Genomic DNA, 19,742 nt, shown 5'->3' with positions numbered 1-19,742 from the left:
TTTAGGTCTGATGCCTGACAGCTCATAGCTTGAGAAAACTTCTCCTCCATTGAACTAGTCTTATACGCTAGGATTAAAAAAAAATGTATGCCCTATGGAACATCTTACTGCCCTTCTGATAGACAATCACTTTGATCTCCATGGGATGATTATTGGCTAGCGCATTCGATCTAACTTTCCCCATTCATTGACTTTGCAGTACATATGCCATTATTGTTTTCCATCTACTATCTGTGTTGTGCAATACAAACTGTTCATTGGTTTTCTATAATGTTTGACTTTACTGAAAGCCAACTATAGCACTTACCATATACTGTGATTCCTTACCCTATCCTTTCTAGTAGGATCCTGACCTACTACTTCTCTACCCGGCGTACTTGAACCGTTGCATCCGGTTTTGATTTGTTTCTTTTATTCCAGATGTATATTATCATATTTGTTACCCATCATACCTACTGACGGAAATCCATCACTTTTATTATTCCATCACCTATGGCATGTACTGGGGTAAATTGTATATAATTTGCTACTGTGGTTTTTTGTTAATCAGTACTGATATAATTATTATTTTTAGGAAAAATACAATTAAGCAAAGAAAAAAAAAAACTTTTCACTTATTTCTGTACACTTAGGGGCCTTTTACACACTTATTCTGGTAGGTCTCCTTTTAAGGATTCATTCTCCCCGCTGAGGGGTTAAAGGCAGGGGGTGAAATTTGATATTCGCTCATACCTGTAAAAAAAAACAACAGAACCAATATAAAAGTAAAGGAAAAAATAATATTTTTTTTTTTAATAGCCCCAGTTAAAGGGTTCCCTGTCTCAGTGTTTTTGCCACATTGTGGAATATATAAAACAAGGAGAGGACATTTCAGACAGTGATGTGAGAAGAAATAACTTGGCGTTACAAAAATAACAAAGTATCCTGCCAGAGTTTATTCATGACTGGCACTTCAGCTCCGAATCCTAAATCACGGAGGCACTTTACATGTCAGGAGAGCAGAATTTCTCCTGACAGAAGCTTAGATTATAAAAAAAAAATTATAAAACGCGTAAGAGTTCCAGAGTAATCCTCGACTGTCTAATGTCAATATTTAGAACTCTAACTTCCACCCGCTCTCCGGGTCCTAGACCAAGACTTCTTCTTCTCTTCTCCTTGGAAAGCTTGTTCTCGGTTATATATCGCATTGGAATTAACCCGGCTTTGCCTACACCGATGTCAACAAAAACACCAAACAATGTGGCGTTTTCTACTTTTCCGGTAAGAATCGTCCCCACCTTCAGATCCTCCAGGCACACGATATTGGTCTTGAAATCAGTTTTGTCAAATTCTGCAATAGAAGAAACATTTCCACTTGAAATCATCATCATCGACTTAATATGGATTTAATGGTGGGCTATTTTAAAAGTAAAGTACAACCTTTTTGTTATAAATTAAAAGTTTTGATTAAAAAGAAATATTTACTGGGCTAGAATGGATGAGGAGCAAGAATGAATGAGGCACTAAACCAAAGGACAGTAGAGGATGAATAAGGCGGAGGGATAAAGATGGAAGAAGCAAAGCAACAGGGGAAAGAAAGCGAGGATGGTATGAAGACAGGAGGATGTGATCTGTAGATACAAATTTACAATGAAGATGAGGTTCAGAAAAATGGGATAATATTACATTTAACATAAATATTTAAAACATTCTTTAAATAAAAGTCCCTGAGTGATCCCGTCTTGTGGATTCATACAATGATCTACTCTAGTGCTACTACAGAATTATCCTGGTCTAACAGATGAACGAAGGTGATCAATAATGTGCAGACGGCAGAGAAAGGGAAACGTAGATTGGCGGCAGCCGGTCTCAGTCTGGATTATTAATCAGATTTTAAATCAGACAATAAACTTGGATGGAGAAACTTTTTAAAGGGGTTCTCCGCTTTGGACAATCCTTTTTTGTTAGGAGGGCCCCCCCCCCCCGACAACAAGCTGATCACTTGGTGTCCCATTGCTTAGACTCCCAGTGATCAGCTGTAATCTGTGATGGAACTCGACAGGAAGTGCTCAATTCCCCAACAACATCATCACTAGGAAAAAATGAAGAATTACACAGTTCCCATTTTATTTAATGGGCTGCCCATACAATGCATTGACATGCTGGATCCTCCAGGGCAAGAGATGCACTTTAAAGCTGTTTCTGCTATGTTTGAAAGGTGAGGGCCCTCGATGGGGAACCCACATTCCCTAACAGGGTATTTGGATATATATATATATATAGTAGTACTTCCCATTAGTTATATAGCCCCAACATATTTTACAACTTTGAACTCAGATTGCAGTCACTCACGTCAGAGTCTCCAATAGACCTCACATAATTTCCCTATAATTTGGCCCCACTAGGGCCAATTTCAGAGATAGACAATTAACCTTTTGGGCCCCATGCAGATGACTGTAGTTTTCATCCTTAACCCCTTGGAGATACGGCCAATTTCTGGGAGGCAAGCCATAACTTCTTTGTTTTATTGTCGACATAGCCACGTGAAGGCTTGTTTTTTGCGGGACAAGTTGTAGTTTGTCACGGCACCATTTATTGTAAGAAAAAAACAAACAACTATTTACTAAAAAAAAAAATTTTTTGCCTCGCTATGTTCTGAGAGCCGTAACTTTTTATATTTGTCAATTTAGCGATGTGAGGGATTCATTTTTGCGAGGCGAGCTGTAGTTTTCACCGATAACATTTTGGGGTATATGCGACTTTTTGATCACTTTTTAGGAGAGCCAAGGTGACAAAAAACCAGCAATTTGTGTGTGTTATAATTTTTACGGGGATCACCGAGCGGTCTAAACAATGCTATATTGTGATAGTTCGGCCTTTTACGGATGCGGTGATACCAGTTATGTTAACTTTTATTTTTTTTAACATTACTTTAGGGGAAAAATGGGAAAAGTTTTTTTTTGAACTTTTAATACTTTTTTTTTTAAACATAAAAAAACACTTTATTTAACAGTTTTTTATTAGTCCCCCTAGGAGACTTAAACCAGCGATCACTGGATCGCTTGCATGACATACTGCAATACTAAGGTATTGCAGTATATCGTGATACGGACAGTCTCCTTTTAAGCTCTGCCAGAGGCAGAGCTTCAAAGGAGTACAAAGATGGCAGACCTGGGGGGATTTATTAGACCCCCAGGCTGCCATACCAACCACTGTAAATGGCCGATCGCGCTGCGGGGGAACGCTGGCGTGATGGCGTGTTGGAGGGGGCACCCCCTGATTTTAACAATTAAAATGCCGCGGTCACGATTGACTGCGGCATTTAAAGTGTTAAATGAGCAGAATCAAAGTGAACTTTGAGTCCGCCCGCTGGAGTTAGGTGGCGGCTGTATAAAACAGCCGCTCAGCCCGCTCCATACTTCCCCTTGGCGACAACGCAGTAATAGTACGTCGTATGTCGCCAAGGGGCTAATTATGAATCTCTTATTTTTTTTTAAATCAAAAAAAAAAGTTTTTATTTTTCCAATTTTGCATAACATTACATTGAAAACGATATTCTCACATCCAAAAAACAAGGATAACATATAAACAAAGCAAACAAAGTTACCTGATGACATATCAATATTCATTGTTTTATATCACATCACATTACAGCCATTGATCCCTTTTCCAAACCTGACTATCCTTTTGTTATGTGCATAGTAAGCTGAATTAGATTCAGATTTCAGTTCGTGCCAACTCAGCCAATCTCCTCCCCTCCCTCACCTCCTATCCCCTGTAGTAAGAACTCTGCGCCCAACTTTCCCAAGACCTTTGGAATTTGGCATACTGGAGCTGTTGTGACGCTATCATTTTCTCATACATATAAGTTGAGTTTATTATATTTGTGATTTCCAACACATGAGGCTGTGTTTGGGATTTCCAATGTCGGGTTATGGTTAGTTTGGTAGCCATATAAATATGGGCTACAACTGTCCGTGTGGTAGTCGGGATGTCTCCTATACCTATTAGTAGCAACGCCAACTCCGGCGTCAGAGGAAAGCACAGGTTAGCCACAGATTGTGCTATTTGATGTGCAGCTATCCATAATGATTGGACAACTGGGCAGGACCACAGAGTATGTAAGAGGGTTCCCGGCTCTCCACATTTTCTCCAACAAAAGATCGAAGTGGTTGGGAACATTAAATGAAGTCTGGAGGGAGTATAGTACCACCTCATGTTGGTTTTGATAATGGCCTCCTGAAATGAGGTGCATCGAAATATTTTATATATACAGTGAAATGTTCTTTCCCACTGCTCCTCAGAGAAGGATATTCTCAAATCCCTTTCCCATTTCAGCATGGCCACAGTTTTCACAAGTATATTTTTCCCCCCCAGAAGGTTGTAATAGAACGAGATCCCCTTGCTCTTCCCTCCCGAGTGTATCAGGTGTCTAACAATATTTCCCGCAACATATTCGGTCTTGGGGACTACTCTTTGAAGAAAATCTCTCACCTGGAGAAACCTATAGAATTCTTTATGTGGCAGGTCGAATCTATCTCTGAGGTTTTGGAAGTGGAGAGTGTTATGCTGATCATAGAGGTCATGTATCGACCCAATCCCCCGTTCTTTCCAGGTGTTCAGATCCAGATCCGGGATCTGATCCTCCAAAAAAGATATAGGAATCTGAGTTAATGGGAGTTGTGAGTCCCGTCCCATTGTGGATATAAATTGAAGCCAGATGCTGTTTGTGACTATGATGGGTGTGAGAAATGCAGGGCCATTAGGTCGTTGCCATAGAGTGTTAATTAGAAGAGATTGTAGTGACTTGCAACCGCTAATAGAAGTCTCAATCTCCACCCATCTTTTATCCCCTGTGTTATTCCACCAGAATGTTGTCTGATCCAAAATGCAGGCTTTGTAATAATCTTTGAGACTAGGTAAGCCCAGTCCTCCAACCCTCCTATGTTTAGTCAGGATTTTAGCCGCTATTCGGGGACGTTTATTGTTCCATATAAATTTTAGAAGTATATTATGTGCTTGTGAGAAGAAGGACTGCGGAATATGAATCGGTAGAGTTCGAAACAGGTATAGGAGCTTGGGGAGAATCAGCATTTTGTATGCCGCCACTCTCCCAAACCACGAAACGATACATTTTGAATATTTGGTAATGTCCTCTTTTATAGTTGACAGTATAGGGGGAAAATTAGTTTGATACATTTTGTTAGAAGGAAAGGTCAGGTGAACGCCCAAATAAGAAATATCCGTATTGCGCCAGTCTAGTGTAAATTCTCTTTTTAAAGTCAGGAGCAGGGGTAGGGATATGTGAATAGGAAGGATTTGCGACTTTTCCCTGTTCAATTTATAGTATGAGACCCGACCATACTCCTCCAGAATTTCGAATGTCGCCCTAAGAGAGGTTATGGGGTTTGTACCCACTAGCATAACGTCATCGGCAAATAATGCCACTTTGTGTGTAGACCCGCCTACTACTACCCCAGTTATATCTGTGGAGTTCCGAATAATTTCCGCCAGGGGTTCAATAGACAAAATAAAAAAAATCGGGGAGAGCGGGCATCCCTGTCTAGTGCCATTGGTGATGTCAAACGGGGACGATAGGGTATTGTTCACATATACCTTGGCTGCGGGATTAGAGTATAGAGCCCGAATTGCTGAGTGTATTGTGCCCACCAAGCCAAATTTTTCCAAGACCGAAAATGCGTATTCCCAATTTACCCTATCAAATGCTTTTTCTGCATCTAGTGATAGAAAAACCGCGGGGGAAATAGATTTCTCTACTATTTGTAACAGTGATAACAGTCTTCTAGTATTGTCTGGAGCCTGCCTTCCCGTAACAAATCCCGTTTGGTCATTTTTAACTAACACTGGTATTATGGATAGTAATCTATTGGCTAGTATTTTAGCATAGATTTTTACATCTCCATTTAATAATGAAATAGGTCTGTAATTTGCGGTGGAATCAGTCGGTTTCCCAGGTTTAGGTAACGTGACAATAAGAGCTGTCAACATCTCTTTAGGAAATGATCCAGTTGATATTGCCAGGTTAAACATTGGTAGCATGTGTTCTGTTAGAATGGCCTCAAAGGTCTTGTAATAGTCATTTGAAAAGCCATCTGGGCCTGGAGCTTTATGCAGGGGAAGATTCTTGATAGCTTTGCTTATTTCTTCCCTGGTCATTGGGAGATTCAGTGCATTTAGTTGTTCCTGTGATACAGAGGGCAGATTTATTTTAGAAAGAAAGGAATTGATTCCCTCTCTAGTAGGTTGAGGTGTTGTGCTATCATCTCTGAGGTTATATAGAGATTTGTAATATGCTTGGAAAGCATTAGCGATACCCCTAGGTGTGTGGACAGGCTGAGAGTTATCGGGGTGTTTAATTACTGGTATTCGTGATTTGAGAGCTATTGTTTTCAGCCGTTTTGCAAGTAATGCCCCGGATTTATTGTCTTGAGAGTAATAGCGTGTACGCATTATGTTGAGAGCCTTATCGTGTTTCTGGAGAAGCAGGCGTTTCAGATGTAGGCGAGCATTCGCCAAAGAAGTGGTGACATGGAGTGATTGTTGCTTTTTGTTTTGTAATTCTAGTTTTTGGATATCATCCATGGCCACCTGTATATCCCTATCCCTTTGTTTTTTTAACCTGCTACCCAGACGTATAAAAGTCCCCCTAATGCACGCCTTATGTGCGTTCCATAGTGTAAATGCATTAATATCCGGAGTGGCATTAAATTTGAAATATTCTGCTAGTGACTCTCGTAGTTCTTGTGATAGCTTTGTGTGTGAGATTATGAATGAGTTAGCCCGCCATACATAATCTGATACTTGGGGATATTGTGTCGCTATTGTAATTGATATGGGGGCATGGTCGGACCAGTGTATCACCCCTATATCAGCCGAGGGAATTTGGTCTATCAATCTTTGGTCTATCCAGAACATATCTATCCTAGAATAGGATTTATGTCTAGCTGAGTAAAATGTATAGTCCTTTTCACTGTCATGAAGCACTCGCCAAATATCATGTAGGTTCTCTCTCTGTTTCAATGAGCCAATCTTATTTCTCCTCGGCACCTGAGAAGACGAGGTATCCAGTAAAGGATCGCAGATAGCATTGAAGTCCCCGCACACAAGTAATAGGCCTTTTTTAATGGCATTCACTTTTTTCAGTAATTTATTCAAAAATCTATATTGGTTGCAGTTGGGGGCATACAGGTTCACTATAGTGTATTCTACCGCGTTAATAGAACAATGTACTATTATGTATCTGCTAAGCGGGTCCACCACTGACTGGTGAATTTGTACAGTACTAGAACTGCTGAAAGCAATAAGGACTCCTCTCTTTTTTTCAGGGAATGATGAATACAATATAGTGGGAAAGGCCTTATGGCACATTCGCGATGGCCCTCTGTTAGATATATGGGTCTCCTGTATACATGCAACATCGCATTTTTGCTTAGTAAGCTCCCTCCATACCATAGATCTTTTGAAGGGGCTATTCAAGCCCTTCACATTCAGAGACAAAATCTTAAGAGCCATTGAGTCTATTAGAGACTGAGTGTTGCAAATATGTGCATACTCGGTGGAGTATATATGGGCCAGGCATACTAGACATATAGGTTGTGGTCAAAAATCGCACCTTTTGCTTGATCGAACAATATGATGCGCATATCAGGTTAAACATTGAAGACTGAAAGCAAACATATAAAACAAAAACAGAAAAACAATGCACATACATTACCGCACCATAGTGCCTTGGTATCATGATGAACCAATAGTTCTGGGGAGTAAGAACTATTTAAACACGACAATGCTCGGTGTTCGAGCCACTCTTGAATACTATTTAAACGGCTCAGCTAAAAGTTAGGTACTACCAACTACAGTCCATTCTTCTGTCAATCGCCGCAAAGGGGGACCAACCCTTGGGGTAGATGTTGCTTGTGTCACCTGAATGTTCCAATTTTTTAGGAGGGCAATACCCTCTCTGAGGGATGAAACAACGTGGATAGCCCCAGCTCGGTTTATTATAAGCTTCGTAGGGAACCCCCACCTGTAAGGAATTTCATGCTTGCGAAGAGGATTTGTGATGTCTGTCAAGTCCCTCCTGGCCTGGAGAGTCGCCGCTGAGAGATCAGCGAATAGCTTAATATTTGTGTATGGCGGTGGAAGTGGTTGTTGCCTTCTGGCCTTTTCCATTAGCCGGTCTTTGGTCGTGAAAAATGTATATCTGGCCAGTACATCTCTGGGTACGGAGTCCGGAAGATTCTTAGGCTTAGGGATTCTATGCGCCCTGTCGATGCTAAGCTCGTATTCAACGCATGACGGCAATAAACGTTGTGTGAACTTCTTCAGATAGGGCTGTAACTCTGCAGAGGTAACATTTTCCGGTATCCCCCGGAATTTTATGTTATTTCTTCGGTTCCTATCTTCATAGTCCACCATTTTAGCTTGTAGTTTGGATAATTTATCTTCCATGGAGCTGTGGGAATCTACCACTTCATTGTGAGCCGCTGCATAGGAATCCATTTTACTTTCCACCGTGGAGATCCTGTCTCCCAGGTCAGTTATGGTACTTTGAAATGGTAGTATGACTTTAGTAAAGTCCTGATGCAAAGAGCTGCGCAGTGCCAGCAGCATGGCTTTGAGCGTAGACTCTGACACCATTTTATCAGAAGTTTGGAATGAGGTGAAGGTGTCTGTTAATTCCACAATCGGTGGATTATTCCCCTCTTCACCCGGGCTTGATAGTCGCTGACGGTGTTTTGCTGGGCTGCGTATTGGTGACTGAGATCTACCAGGGGGAGAGGAGGGTGAAGTGCTTTCCCTCATGGCTGCAGGTAAGTGTATCCCAGGGCTCGAGTCCCTTCTCTGGGGTAGAGGTGTCACTATCCCCGGGTGTGTTACTGGCGAGCACCAGTCATCATTTAAAGAGAACTGGCTGGTATGTAGAGCTCCCGGGGTATCAGCCGACGTACCTTCTTGCTCTGTCTCGCTTCTCCGTGATGAGACAGGGCGGTCCCATTCACGTGTTGCTGATGCCTGTGAGTCGGCGGCGCCATCTTTGATCCCTCCGTCGGGGAAGAAGAAGCTGTCCAAGGATCTCTCTGACACCGCTTTTTGGGGCTTCTTCCTGCCCATCTCTGTCGGTATCATTCCCCTATTCAGGGTGAGTGTTGTGGCCGCTTGTTAGATGTGTTTTGCCGCTAGAGTAGCCTCGTTACACCGGAGCTCCGAACTTATGCGACCATCCGGTCTGCAGTGCAAGCCACGCCCCCCATGAATCTCTTATTAAAGATAAAATTGCGGACCCATTAATTTCGATGGGCCATGGACGCCTTTCCGTATATTTACAGATGTGAAGTCAGAAACAATGCAGTTTGGTGCAACTCATGGCAAAACTGCAACATGCCGTAATACGCAGGGGACAACATCTTTTAATAGTGTACTGCCCCCCGCCTCATGTGCGACCCCCCACCAACAACAATATACTGTGAATTATACACAACAGATAAACAAAACATTACATTCAGCCCTGCTCCAATGCATGCTGGGACGTGTGGTTCACTGGAAACAAATGTTCTTAAGAGCAGATACAGCGGGTTGACGTCTGTGATCCCAGACGGAGGGTCATACTTCTTAAGATTACAGATTTGTACGGAAACACATTAAAAGACGTCGCATTACAACAAATCATTTCTCTCCAGCTTAATAATTTCCCTTCATTTGAAATTGAACATTTACGCCGGCAAAATAAATCGCCATAAATTCTATAGACATATAAAAAAAAACATTCAAATCACTTGGGAACATCTATAAAGAAGGGCAAATAATAAGTGAGTAAGAAGGAAAGCTCTACTGTGAAACGACTCATTTTTGTGGTCAGGGGACCACATATTCAGGAAATGAATTCAAATCTGAAAATAAATTACATGCCATATAAATTGTGAATCAAGAAATGCGCACTTATTAAAGAAAGCCACCAGAGACCGATGGAAGACTGTGGTTAGCTCATGACAGGGCCGACTTCAAGGGCTAGATGTTATTTCTTGGGACGGTTGATGCTGGATCTGATAAATGGGTGATTTATGAGCTCCATCCACAAAGACAAATACAGTTTTCAGTGATCTCTTCAATCAAACTCTTTGTGGACATGGAGATGGGGAGGATACAGTGTCCTGCTACAAGACCAACCTTAAAATAGGGATTATTATTTCAGTGTAAAGCCATGTTCTGTTTGAAGTCTTAGAAGAAAAATGACTTTACTTCTTAAATACTTGTACTTAGTAGGTCTCTCTGTATATCCAAAAGACAAACACCACATATAGGTAATTATGAAGTGTTTAAAATGATACATAAATATCGAAATGGAATCCAGACCAAGATAGAGTAGGCCAGGAGCCTTAAATCCAGAGAGAACTGGCCTACGTGGCATATGGGCAGAGCTGCAACCAAAGGCCGTATAAAAGACCTCGTCAGTCTGCATGTATGATTGTAAGGTATGTATGCCAGTTGGACTGTCAATCATATTCATAATATAATCTTTGCTTTTTTAGGAACTTCTTGTGCTTTCTTTCAAGTAATAAGGTGTGAATGAGTCTAAGGCGTTGGCCTATCTGTGAATGAGTCTATGGGGTGGAGCTTGTAGATTTCTTCAATCAGGGCTTCGATCAATCACATCCGCTATTGGTCAGTGGTAAGATCAAATAAGAGACCAGTCAGCTGTCAGCATGTAGAAGAAGCTGCTAAATTATGTATTCGAAAAGAGCTGGACATGGGTGGAGCTTTTAGCAACTATTCATGAGCAGCCCTTTGCACACAGCTGAATCTCAAGAGGATTGTAGTATAAGTTAGAGCCCTCATAGAGATCAGATGTAGATAAAAAAATAAATAAATGGTTTAAAAATTGAGAATGTAGGACCGTGATTTGTTTACCTGTACGCATGTCGTAACCTTGGGGCTGGGAGAGACCATCAATGATGAGCTGCAAGGTGAGTACTGTGGTTTTTACTTTTTCAGCTACTCTATCGACTCCTTCTTGTTCAACGGATCCATTAATTTGCTTCTGTATTTTCTCCGTCCCTATGTCCATGGTATTTCCACCAACAAGCACCAGAAACCTGTAATAGACATATACACAATATCAATAAATGTACCAAGTCATTCTGAAATGTACATAATATTATAGAGAAAGAGTAAATTAAGATCATTATATAATGATATAGGTCACCGTAAAGAAAAAGAATAACTGCAATTTGATTGACGGCTCTACTACTACTTTCTCTATACAGTGATACAAATAATGACCTGGTATTAAAGAAGAGTAACGACAAATAAGGAAACAGCTTTGCTGAATGGGGATATGGCCACCAGCAGCATGGCACATTTATTATAATTTACGCCACAAACTGATGTCAATTATAAGATAAATCTACGCCATCTCGTAACTGGCATAGATTTCCCTTTCTGGCGCACAGACAGCAAAAGATGCAACACATTTATTATGAGGCCAATACAGTTGCCACATAGATGAGAACGGAGCTCTCCTAGCCTGTGAGGAGGATGCGCACCGGCTAAGAGAGATTTGGTTGTTGCACCTTGGCACAGTGCATTATGGGTCTGCATTTCTGCGCCGTGGATATATTTATATATAATAATTAGACCCGATAATAGTCATATTAAATATTATCGTAAAACAATTGTTAGACCCTACCCAGGGCTTAGTCCATGGGCAGACGGGGCAATTGCCTTGGGGTCTCCACCATTTGCAAAATTCCACTCCTCTGCCTCCGCCATGGTCTAATTTTATCGTGGTCACATATAGGAATTGGTTTAGGTAATAAACAGAGTTTTTCTTTTGAACATATAAATCTGTTACATTGGCACAGTACAGCAGGGCTAGCCTTGGGGTTTGCACAGAGTGCATACTAAAGAGGGGCGCCGCCGGCCATTATGGCCTGGTTCCCCTGAACATGCACCCCCATCCCACAATTTATGCCTAAACCTAAGAAAAGGCAGCAGTGCATGTTGTAGATTTATGGGCACTGTTATTTGTACACTATATCATTGTATTATTTGGGCACTATAAAGGTACACAGTAAGGGGGGCGGGGGCAGAACAAGGTGCTATACGGGGCACCGCCCAACCTATGGCCAGTCCTGCCATATAGAACTGTTTTATGTTCTTTGCATGGAACTTTTATACAGGGAATGTGTGATACTGTTATTTAGCCAAGTACAATGGAATTATTTAGGCAATATATTGGGGCCATATTAAGTCAGTATTACGCTGGTGTGACCAGGGACCTCCACAGACCTTGATCTGGCCCTGAACATACCTAACAGACACTGAAGTCTGTACGTGAAGAAATCTATAACATCATAATGTACTCTTTAATTCATCGTCAAGCAGAAACATATGTGAACATAAATTATTTCATGGCTAATCATACAATTTACTGCAACTATTACAAAAGATGACTCTCCTGCCCGACCACAACTGAAGATGATGAAAAATGAGAACGTACATTTCTAAAATCATCTTTGAGTCACATACATGGGGAGATTTAAGCACTGTAACCAAATTACCGGAAGACTGTTAATCCGGTGATCTCCGGGAAAACATGAACGAAGCGTCCTTGTAGTAGCTTTACACATCAGGAGAAAGAAAACACTGGGTAAAGCCTTTGAACACCCAATCTTGCTTTTTACGTGCCATACACAGCGATGACTTAAAGTGATTATCCACCTTCAAACAGGGTCATATTGTAACCAGGGAAAAGCAGCGTAATACTCAGCTATCAAATACACAACGACTAGCGACAGAACTGGCCCATTTACAACAGGATGGAAGATTTGCCAAAGCGTGCTTGATTTTAGACTTTGACGAACTTAATCTGGATGGATATTTAATATCCAGTCTCTGCTCAAACACGGCGTGAGGATGCCCAGGATAAAGACGGGAGAGCGATCAATACAATGTTAGACTTTAGTGATAATGCATTGTATTGATCGGCTCTATTTATAAAAGTCATTGCTAAGAAGAAAGTTTAAATGATGACTTGAGAGCACTTCAAGGTGAGCAAGTTATGAAACACGGTGTGCCAGTCAACTTTTTCTATTATATTATATTTCTCTATTAACTATTGCATTGATCTTCTGGGTGCTATGGTACCGTCCTAGTAAAAAGATGGTGGAAGATGCGGGGAGTTCATTATGGTCTCAATTGGAAATTTGGGGTGTCCTTTCAGTACTAGCTTACTGATATAAGCATTTGATATAGAGAGATATAGGGAGGTCTGCAGATAGATTTTGTCAAAATTAAGTATTACATTTATCTGTTAGATTACGCAAAACAACATTTTTTCAATTGGAATAACATTTTTGTAAATGCTTCTGTGTCTAGGTATTGCTGTTAAATACTTGTTATGGCGCCCCCTGGTGTCCTTTTGATTCCCCTTCAGAATGTGGTGGGCGTTCTCCAGTGCCGGTGGAAACTCATGCTCAGTAGCTCGGTCCTACCACCTGGATCCTCTAGCGTATGGGCGGCAGAGCGATTTCTGCTATGGTGCAGGTCCAGTATTTAAGAATCGGCAGAATAAAAGTGTCTCCTCACCGGCACTGAACATATTAGGTGGACGTTGTGAGAGACTAAAAAAAAAACAGCAGGGGGCGCCATAGCAAGTATCTAATAGCGATATGTAGACACAGGAGTATTATTATGTTTGCATGATCTAACACAGAAATGTAATATTTAATCATGGACAACCCCTTTAAAGTGGAAACCCAAGCCTCAATAGTGATGTGAGAAGATGACTTTGGTGGAGTCTCTGAGTTTGGCCAACTGAACGTTTTCTACGACTATTACGGAAAATCTGACACCATATTCTAATTAAAGCACCAAAAGGGATGTCAAAGCAGTTCATGTGCTGAATAAAGTGCCATAGCCCTAGAAAATGAGGGTTCTTCGAGTTCACAAGCCCCAGCAATGTCATATCAGAAGATCTTCATCCCCACTAAGCTCAGGCAGGCAGCGTGGAGATCATTATACATACAAGCTGTGAGCAGATAAATGATCCATTACAATTATACACAACAATAAATGGGAACAGATGAAGCGTTAACACTTCTACATAAAGAAGCTTCACATGTACATCCTCCAGAAGTATGAATGAAAGCATAGACTGGCCATTGCTGGTGAATGCTGCCTGTCCTCACAAGCATCAATCCCTACTCCAGAAGAAAATGGAGAATTGTATTCATCACATGTAGATATTGTCATTTCATAAAGTCTTCTGCAGCAATAATAAATGGTTCCCATGGTCAGAAGCATAAGTATAGGAAAAAAAAGAGATAAGGGGTATCTTAGTATAGAGACGGAGAAGGCAAGGGGTAGTTAGTTTATTATAGTGGGAAGACAAAGGACAGCTTAGTATAAGGAAGGAGGAGGCAGGGGGTAGTTCTGTATAAAGAGGAGGCAGGGGGTAGTTCTGTATAAAGAGGAGGCAGGGGGTAGTTCTGTATAAAGAGGAGGCAGGGGGTAGTTCTGTATAAAGAGGAGGCAGGGGGTAGTTCTGTATAAAGAGGAGGCAGGGGGTAGTTCTGTATAAAGAGGAGGCAGGGGGTAGTTCTGTATAAAGAGGAGGCAGGGGGTAGTTCTGTATAAAGAGGAGGCAGGGGGTAGTTCTGTATAAAGAGGAGGCAGGGGGTAGTTCTGTATAAAGAGGAGGCAGGGGGTAGTTCTGTATAAAGAGGAGGCAGGGGATAGTTCTGTATAAAGAGGAGGCAGGGGGTAGTTCTGTATAAAGAGGAGGCAGGGGGTAGTTCTGTATAAAGAGGAGGCAGGGGATAGTTCTGTATAAAGAGGAGGCAAGGGGTAGTTCTGTATAAGGAAGAGGAGGCAAGGGATAGTTCTGTATAAAGAGGAGGCAGGGGGTAATTCTGTATAAAGAGGAGGCAGGGGGTAATTCTGTATAAAGAGGAGGCAGGGGGTAGTTCTGTATAAAGAGGAGGCAAGGGGTAGTTCTGTATAAAGAGGAGGCAGGGGGTAGTTCTGTATAAAGAGGAGGCAAGGGGTAGTTCTGTATAAAGAGGAGGCAGGGGGTAGTTCTGTATAAAGAGGAGGCAGGGGGTAATTCTGTATAAAGAGGAGGCAGGGGGTAGTTCTGTATAAAGAGGAGGCAGGGGGTAGTTCTGTATAAAGAGGAGGCAAGGGGTAGTTCTGTATAAAGAGGAGGCAGGGGGTAGTTCTGTATAAAGAGGAGGCAGGGGGTAGTTCTGTATAAAGAGGAGGCAGGGGGTAGTTCTGTATAAAGAGGAGGCAGGGGGTAGTTCTGTATAAAGAGGAGGCAAGGGGTAGTTCTGTATAAAGAGGAGGCAGGGGCTAGTTCTGTATAAAGAGGAGGCAGGGGGTAGTTCTGTATAAAGAGGAGGCAAGGGGTAGTTCTGTATAAGGAAGAGGAGGCAAGGGGTAGTTCTGTATAAAGAGGAGGCAAGGGATAGATCTGTATAAGAAAGGGGAGGCATGGGGTAGGTCAGTATAAAGGAGACAAGGGATAGTTTAGTATAGGAAAAGAGCAGACAAAGGGTAATTTACTATAGAGGACTAGGAGGCAAGGGACAGTTTAGTACAGGGAGGGAGGAGGTAAGGGGCATCTTAGCATAGGAAAGGACAATGCATGGGGTACTTTACTACGGTGAAGGAGGATACAAGGGTTCGATATAGGAAAGACTAGGGAAAGATAAGTGCATGGAAATAGCAGGAAAAGGGTAAATTATAGTAGGTAATAAAGGGACAAAGCACAGTTTTATGATGTGAAACAAGGACCACATACTGTAAGTAATGAAATCTAAGCATAAACTACAAAAGTGCTAATGTAGCAAAAACGTAAACTGCATATTGTAGGACAAAAGAGGCAAGAATTGGTTTGTTTAAAAGAAAAAGAGCAAACTAAAGACTATCTAGCCTAAAGTCAGAGGCTAAGGGTCACCCATTGATGTGATGAAAGGACAGAGGTCCGCTAAGCTTAGAAAGGGAATGTGCAACATAATGTAGGTAATGTAAATTAAGTTTAATGTAGGAAAATACAACTAAAAGGTAAATGGAAAGAAGAGTTCCAATAGAGAACAAAAAGGAAGAGTGAGAGGAAGATTGATGAAGGGAAGGTTGGATGATGGCAGCTTTGTAGTAGCAGAATCTTAGCTTAAAGGGATTTACAAAATCTAAAATAGTGATGTCATCACAGCAGCTCAAAATAGTTAATAGTGATGACATCACAGCAGTCAGTGATTGGCTGTTGCAGTCATGTGAGGAACAATGACACGTTATTACTATACAATGAGAACAGGAAGCGGATGAGGTTCAGACGGTCTGGGATCATATGGAGAATAAATAAAGTGGAGGAGCCTGTATGTCAGAAAACAGACTGCGCCTTTAAGAGAAACATGTGGAATGTAAAACTTTGCCTCTACAATAAACCTAGAAATGGTAATGAATACAGTAAAAATACGTTCTTGCTGTAGATCAATCCTAACACTAAATTGATCTATGATCAATTAAGAACATTATGAGGTCCATCAAGTCTGATCACCTATATGTGTACACACACATGAAGGAACGGTGCATCTAAAGGGTTAACAATAGACAGCCTTGTGTGGTTACGCTTTACATGGCAAAAGCATGCTCAAGTAACATGACTCGAGAGCAAAGAGTATCATGTGTTACACTACAGCAACGTGATACCCCATTACATTCTGTTCCAATACCCCAAGATTAATGGTGCTGCAACACTAGCTCTTGCAAAACAAAACAAAAATCATTATATGCTGTTATGTGGTGTAAAATATGTATGAGCTATCATCATCCACATGAGAAAGACATGCTGAGAGACACAAAAAGGAAAGTGGGTGACATCACAGGCACATCAGCTACTTTAATGAAGAGGTAATATACCACTTATTTCTATTACGGACAGAGAGAAGAAAAAAAAAGAACTATGGACATCTGAACTACATGTTGCTAAAATATTTAAAGTAATGTCTCATGTGTTGGGACATAACAATGCGCTGATTTTTGGATACTTTTCCTAAAGGTACCAGTAAATAGGTACTCCGCGTTGAACAATCTCCACTTGTTAGAAGGGTTCCTTGACAATAAACTGATCACAAAGTGTCCCCCCTGCTGGGAGCTCCAGCGATCAGCTGTAATCTGTTTGGAAATCTGACAGTAAGTGTCCAATTTCCTCTCAGCGCCACCACAGTTGAAATGAAGCAGGACAGGGCAGGTCCTCCAGAGAGACTATCTGTAACCGATCTCCACTCTGGCTAATAGATGAGGATCCTGAACAGAAGACCCCCCCTCTATTAACTCAGAATTCCCCTCAGAATTTCTAAACCGGACAACTCCTTTAAAGAAGCCTCCTGGAATATACCAGCATGTTAGATATTGAGACCGAGTACAGTGGAGCACTGCTTGTCTCATCCATAGACTTGAAACATGTCCAGAGGGATCTATGTCTGTGTGCTGTCCATGTGGTTGAGATGCATTTAAAATCCTGCACCTGTGGTCCAAGAACTAAACACCAGAAGACTTAGACACGCATTTATTTCGACATCAGGGTTTCCCCGTACCCGTGTGGTGGGATGGCTGCTGGCCGCCACCTCCGGGCGGGGAATTGGTGCAGAGGTGGTCGGGGGTTCCAGAAACAGCTGAGCTTCAATATTTCCGTAACTTACATAGAATTGAATGGGAGTTGTTGAAACAGTGTAGATTAGCTCAGCTATTTCCCTAATCTCGGCAACCTTGTCACCGAGTCTACGTCAGGATGCGGCAGCAAGTGGGCATCCCACCAGGCGGAAACCGGCTTGGCTGACCCCCGATCTAGAGATAGGTGCAGGTCCCAAAGCTGGGACCTGCATCTATCAGACATTTATAGCATATACTATGGATATGTCTGAGATGGGAATAAGGCTGTGTTCACATCACCATTCCATTCCACTGAGGTGTTCCGTAAAGGCAAACGGAAACCTAAGCTTCCGTTTCCCTCACCATTCAACTCAATGATGACGGAAACCTAGCTAATGGTTTTCCTTTGTCACCGTTGTGACAGGGTTCTGTAGTTTTTGATGGAATCAATTGCGCAGTCGACTGTTGTATTGATTCCGTCAAAACAACGGAACCCTGACAAAAGGAAACCGTTAGCAATGTTTCCATCACCATTGATATCAAGAGTGAGGGAAACTGAAGCTTAGGTTTCCGTTTGCCTTTCTGTTGAGGGGTTAACCCGACAGAAACCTCCAGCGGAACCCCACAAGGGAAGGGCAACGGTGATGTGAACAGGCCCTTAACCTTTAAGTTTAATAAGGATTAGAGCTATCCGCACTATTCTGAGTAAGAAAAAGTCTACCTATACCTCTTCTGTATTACCATGACTTAGATAGTGTGTTTTCCCCCCAAAACAGCTCCTAACACTTTTGACCATTGGCTGTTTCTAGTAGACAACTCATGGAAATGAGTGGCGCCATTTCTGAAAAAAAAAAGGCAGACTCGTTTTTGTCTATTCTCTGACAACCTCTACAACCTTTTGTTTATGAACATCAGAGCTGCTTACATGCTTCACTATTGCAAATCTCTAGTAATCTATGAAAATATCCAGAGGAAAGAGTTGGTTTTCTAGTTGATTAAGAGACATGCTAAAGGCCCTTTGCTACAATGGAAAGCTGCAAAAAATGACTGATAGTTAGGACAAACATTCATGGAAATATGTCTTGTCCCACTGAAGGTTGTTGAGATAGATATGTTGTCCCGGTGAAATAAGGTCTAAACCATCTCTTCTCAATGAGAAAAATGTTATGGATGCTCAAATGGATTTTTAAACATATTGGTAACTCCTATTGTGTTATATTGGATGGCCCTAAAAATAAGTCTTGATGCAATCCATCCATGGCCTGACTGTTAGGAAAAAAACACAAAAAAATCAAAAGATCCTGTATGACCATCTTCACAGTTGAACTTGTGCTTGGTGGATAGTCAATTGGGCAATACATTGCCAAATGCTACACTGAAATGGCCAAAGGTTTCTGCACTCAAATAAATTACCTTGCTAAAAGTATGTGGACACCTGACCAGCACACCTATATGAGCTTGATGGACATCTCATTGTAAAACTTTGAGCGTTATTATGGAGGATGGGGCTGCTTTTGTGGCTATAACATCCTGCACTCTTCTAGGTAGGCTTTCCACACGATTTTGGACTGTGTCATCAGGAATTTGGGCCCATTCAGTCAAAGAGAATTTGTGAGGTCAAAGACTGATGTTGAAGGAGAAGGTCTGGCTCTCTATCATCGTTTCAATTGACCCCAAAGAAGTTGGATGGGGTGGAGGTCAGGGCTCTGTGCAGCCACATTACTTTCTCCACATCAAACTCCTCACACCATGTCTTTATGGACCCCATTTTGTGAACAGATTCCCAGGTATGCTGGAACAGGAAAGGGCTTTCCACAAACCGTTGCCACAAAGCTGGAAGCATATCATAGTCCATAATGTCTTCATAGGCTGAAGTATTAACTTTACTCCTCACTGGAAATAAGGGGCCAAACCATGAAAAACAGCCACAGACCATTATCCCTCCTCCACCAAATGTTATAGTAGGCACTATGCATTCCACTAGGTAGCGTTCTCCTGACCTAGAACCCAGAATCCTCCATCAGACTGCCAGATAGTGAGACATAATTAATCGCTTCAGAGAACACGTTCCACTGCTCCAGAGTCCAGTG

The 19,742-nt window shown here is 41.7% G+C and overlaps 1 protein-coding gene across 1 annotated transcript in view; it reads right to left on the bottom strand.

Moving 5' to 3' along the window:
* Positions 1–765: 765 nt before the first annotated feature.
* Positions 766–19,742, bottom strand: part of SRBD1 (S1 RNA binding domain 1) — a 180,245-nt gene continuing 161,268 nt past the window's right edge. Inside the window, exons 21-22 of the mRNA XM_075863219.1 lie at positions 10,906–11,090; positions 766–1,330 (exon numbers count right to left, since the gene is read on the bottom strand). Of these exons, the coding sequence (XP_075719334.1) occupies positions 1,041–1,330; positions 10,906–11,090 (475 nt within the window). The 3' untranslated portion in view covers positions 766–1,040. The remainder of the gene's footprint in view (positions 1,331–10,905; positions 11,091–19,742) is intronic.

Source organism: Rhinoderma darwinii, chromosome 4 (assembly GCF_050947455.1).
Source record: "Rhinoderma darwinii isolate aRhiDar2 chromosome 4, aRhiDar2.hap1, whole genome shotgun sequence".
Classification (NCBI taxonomy): Eukaryota; Metazoa; Chordata; class Amphibia; order Anura; family Rhinodermatidae; genus Rhinoderma; species Rhinoderma darwinii.
The sequence above is the reverse complement of the archived record's forward strand: the minus strand, read 5'-3'. Positions and strand labels throughout refer to the sequence as shown.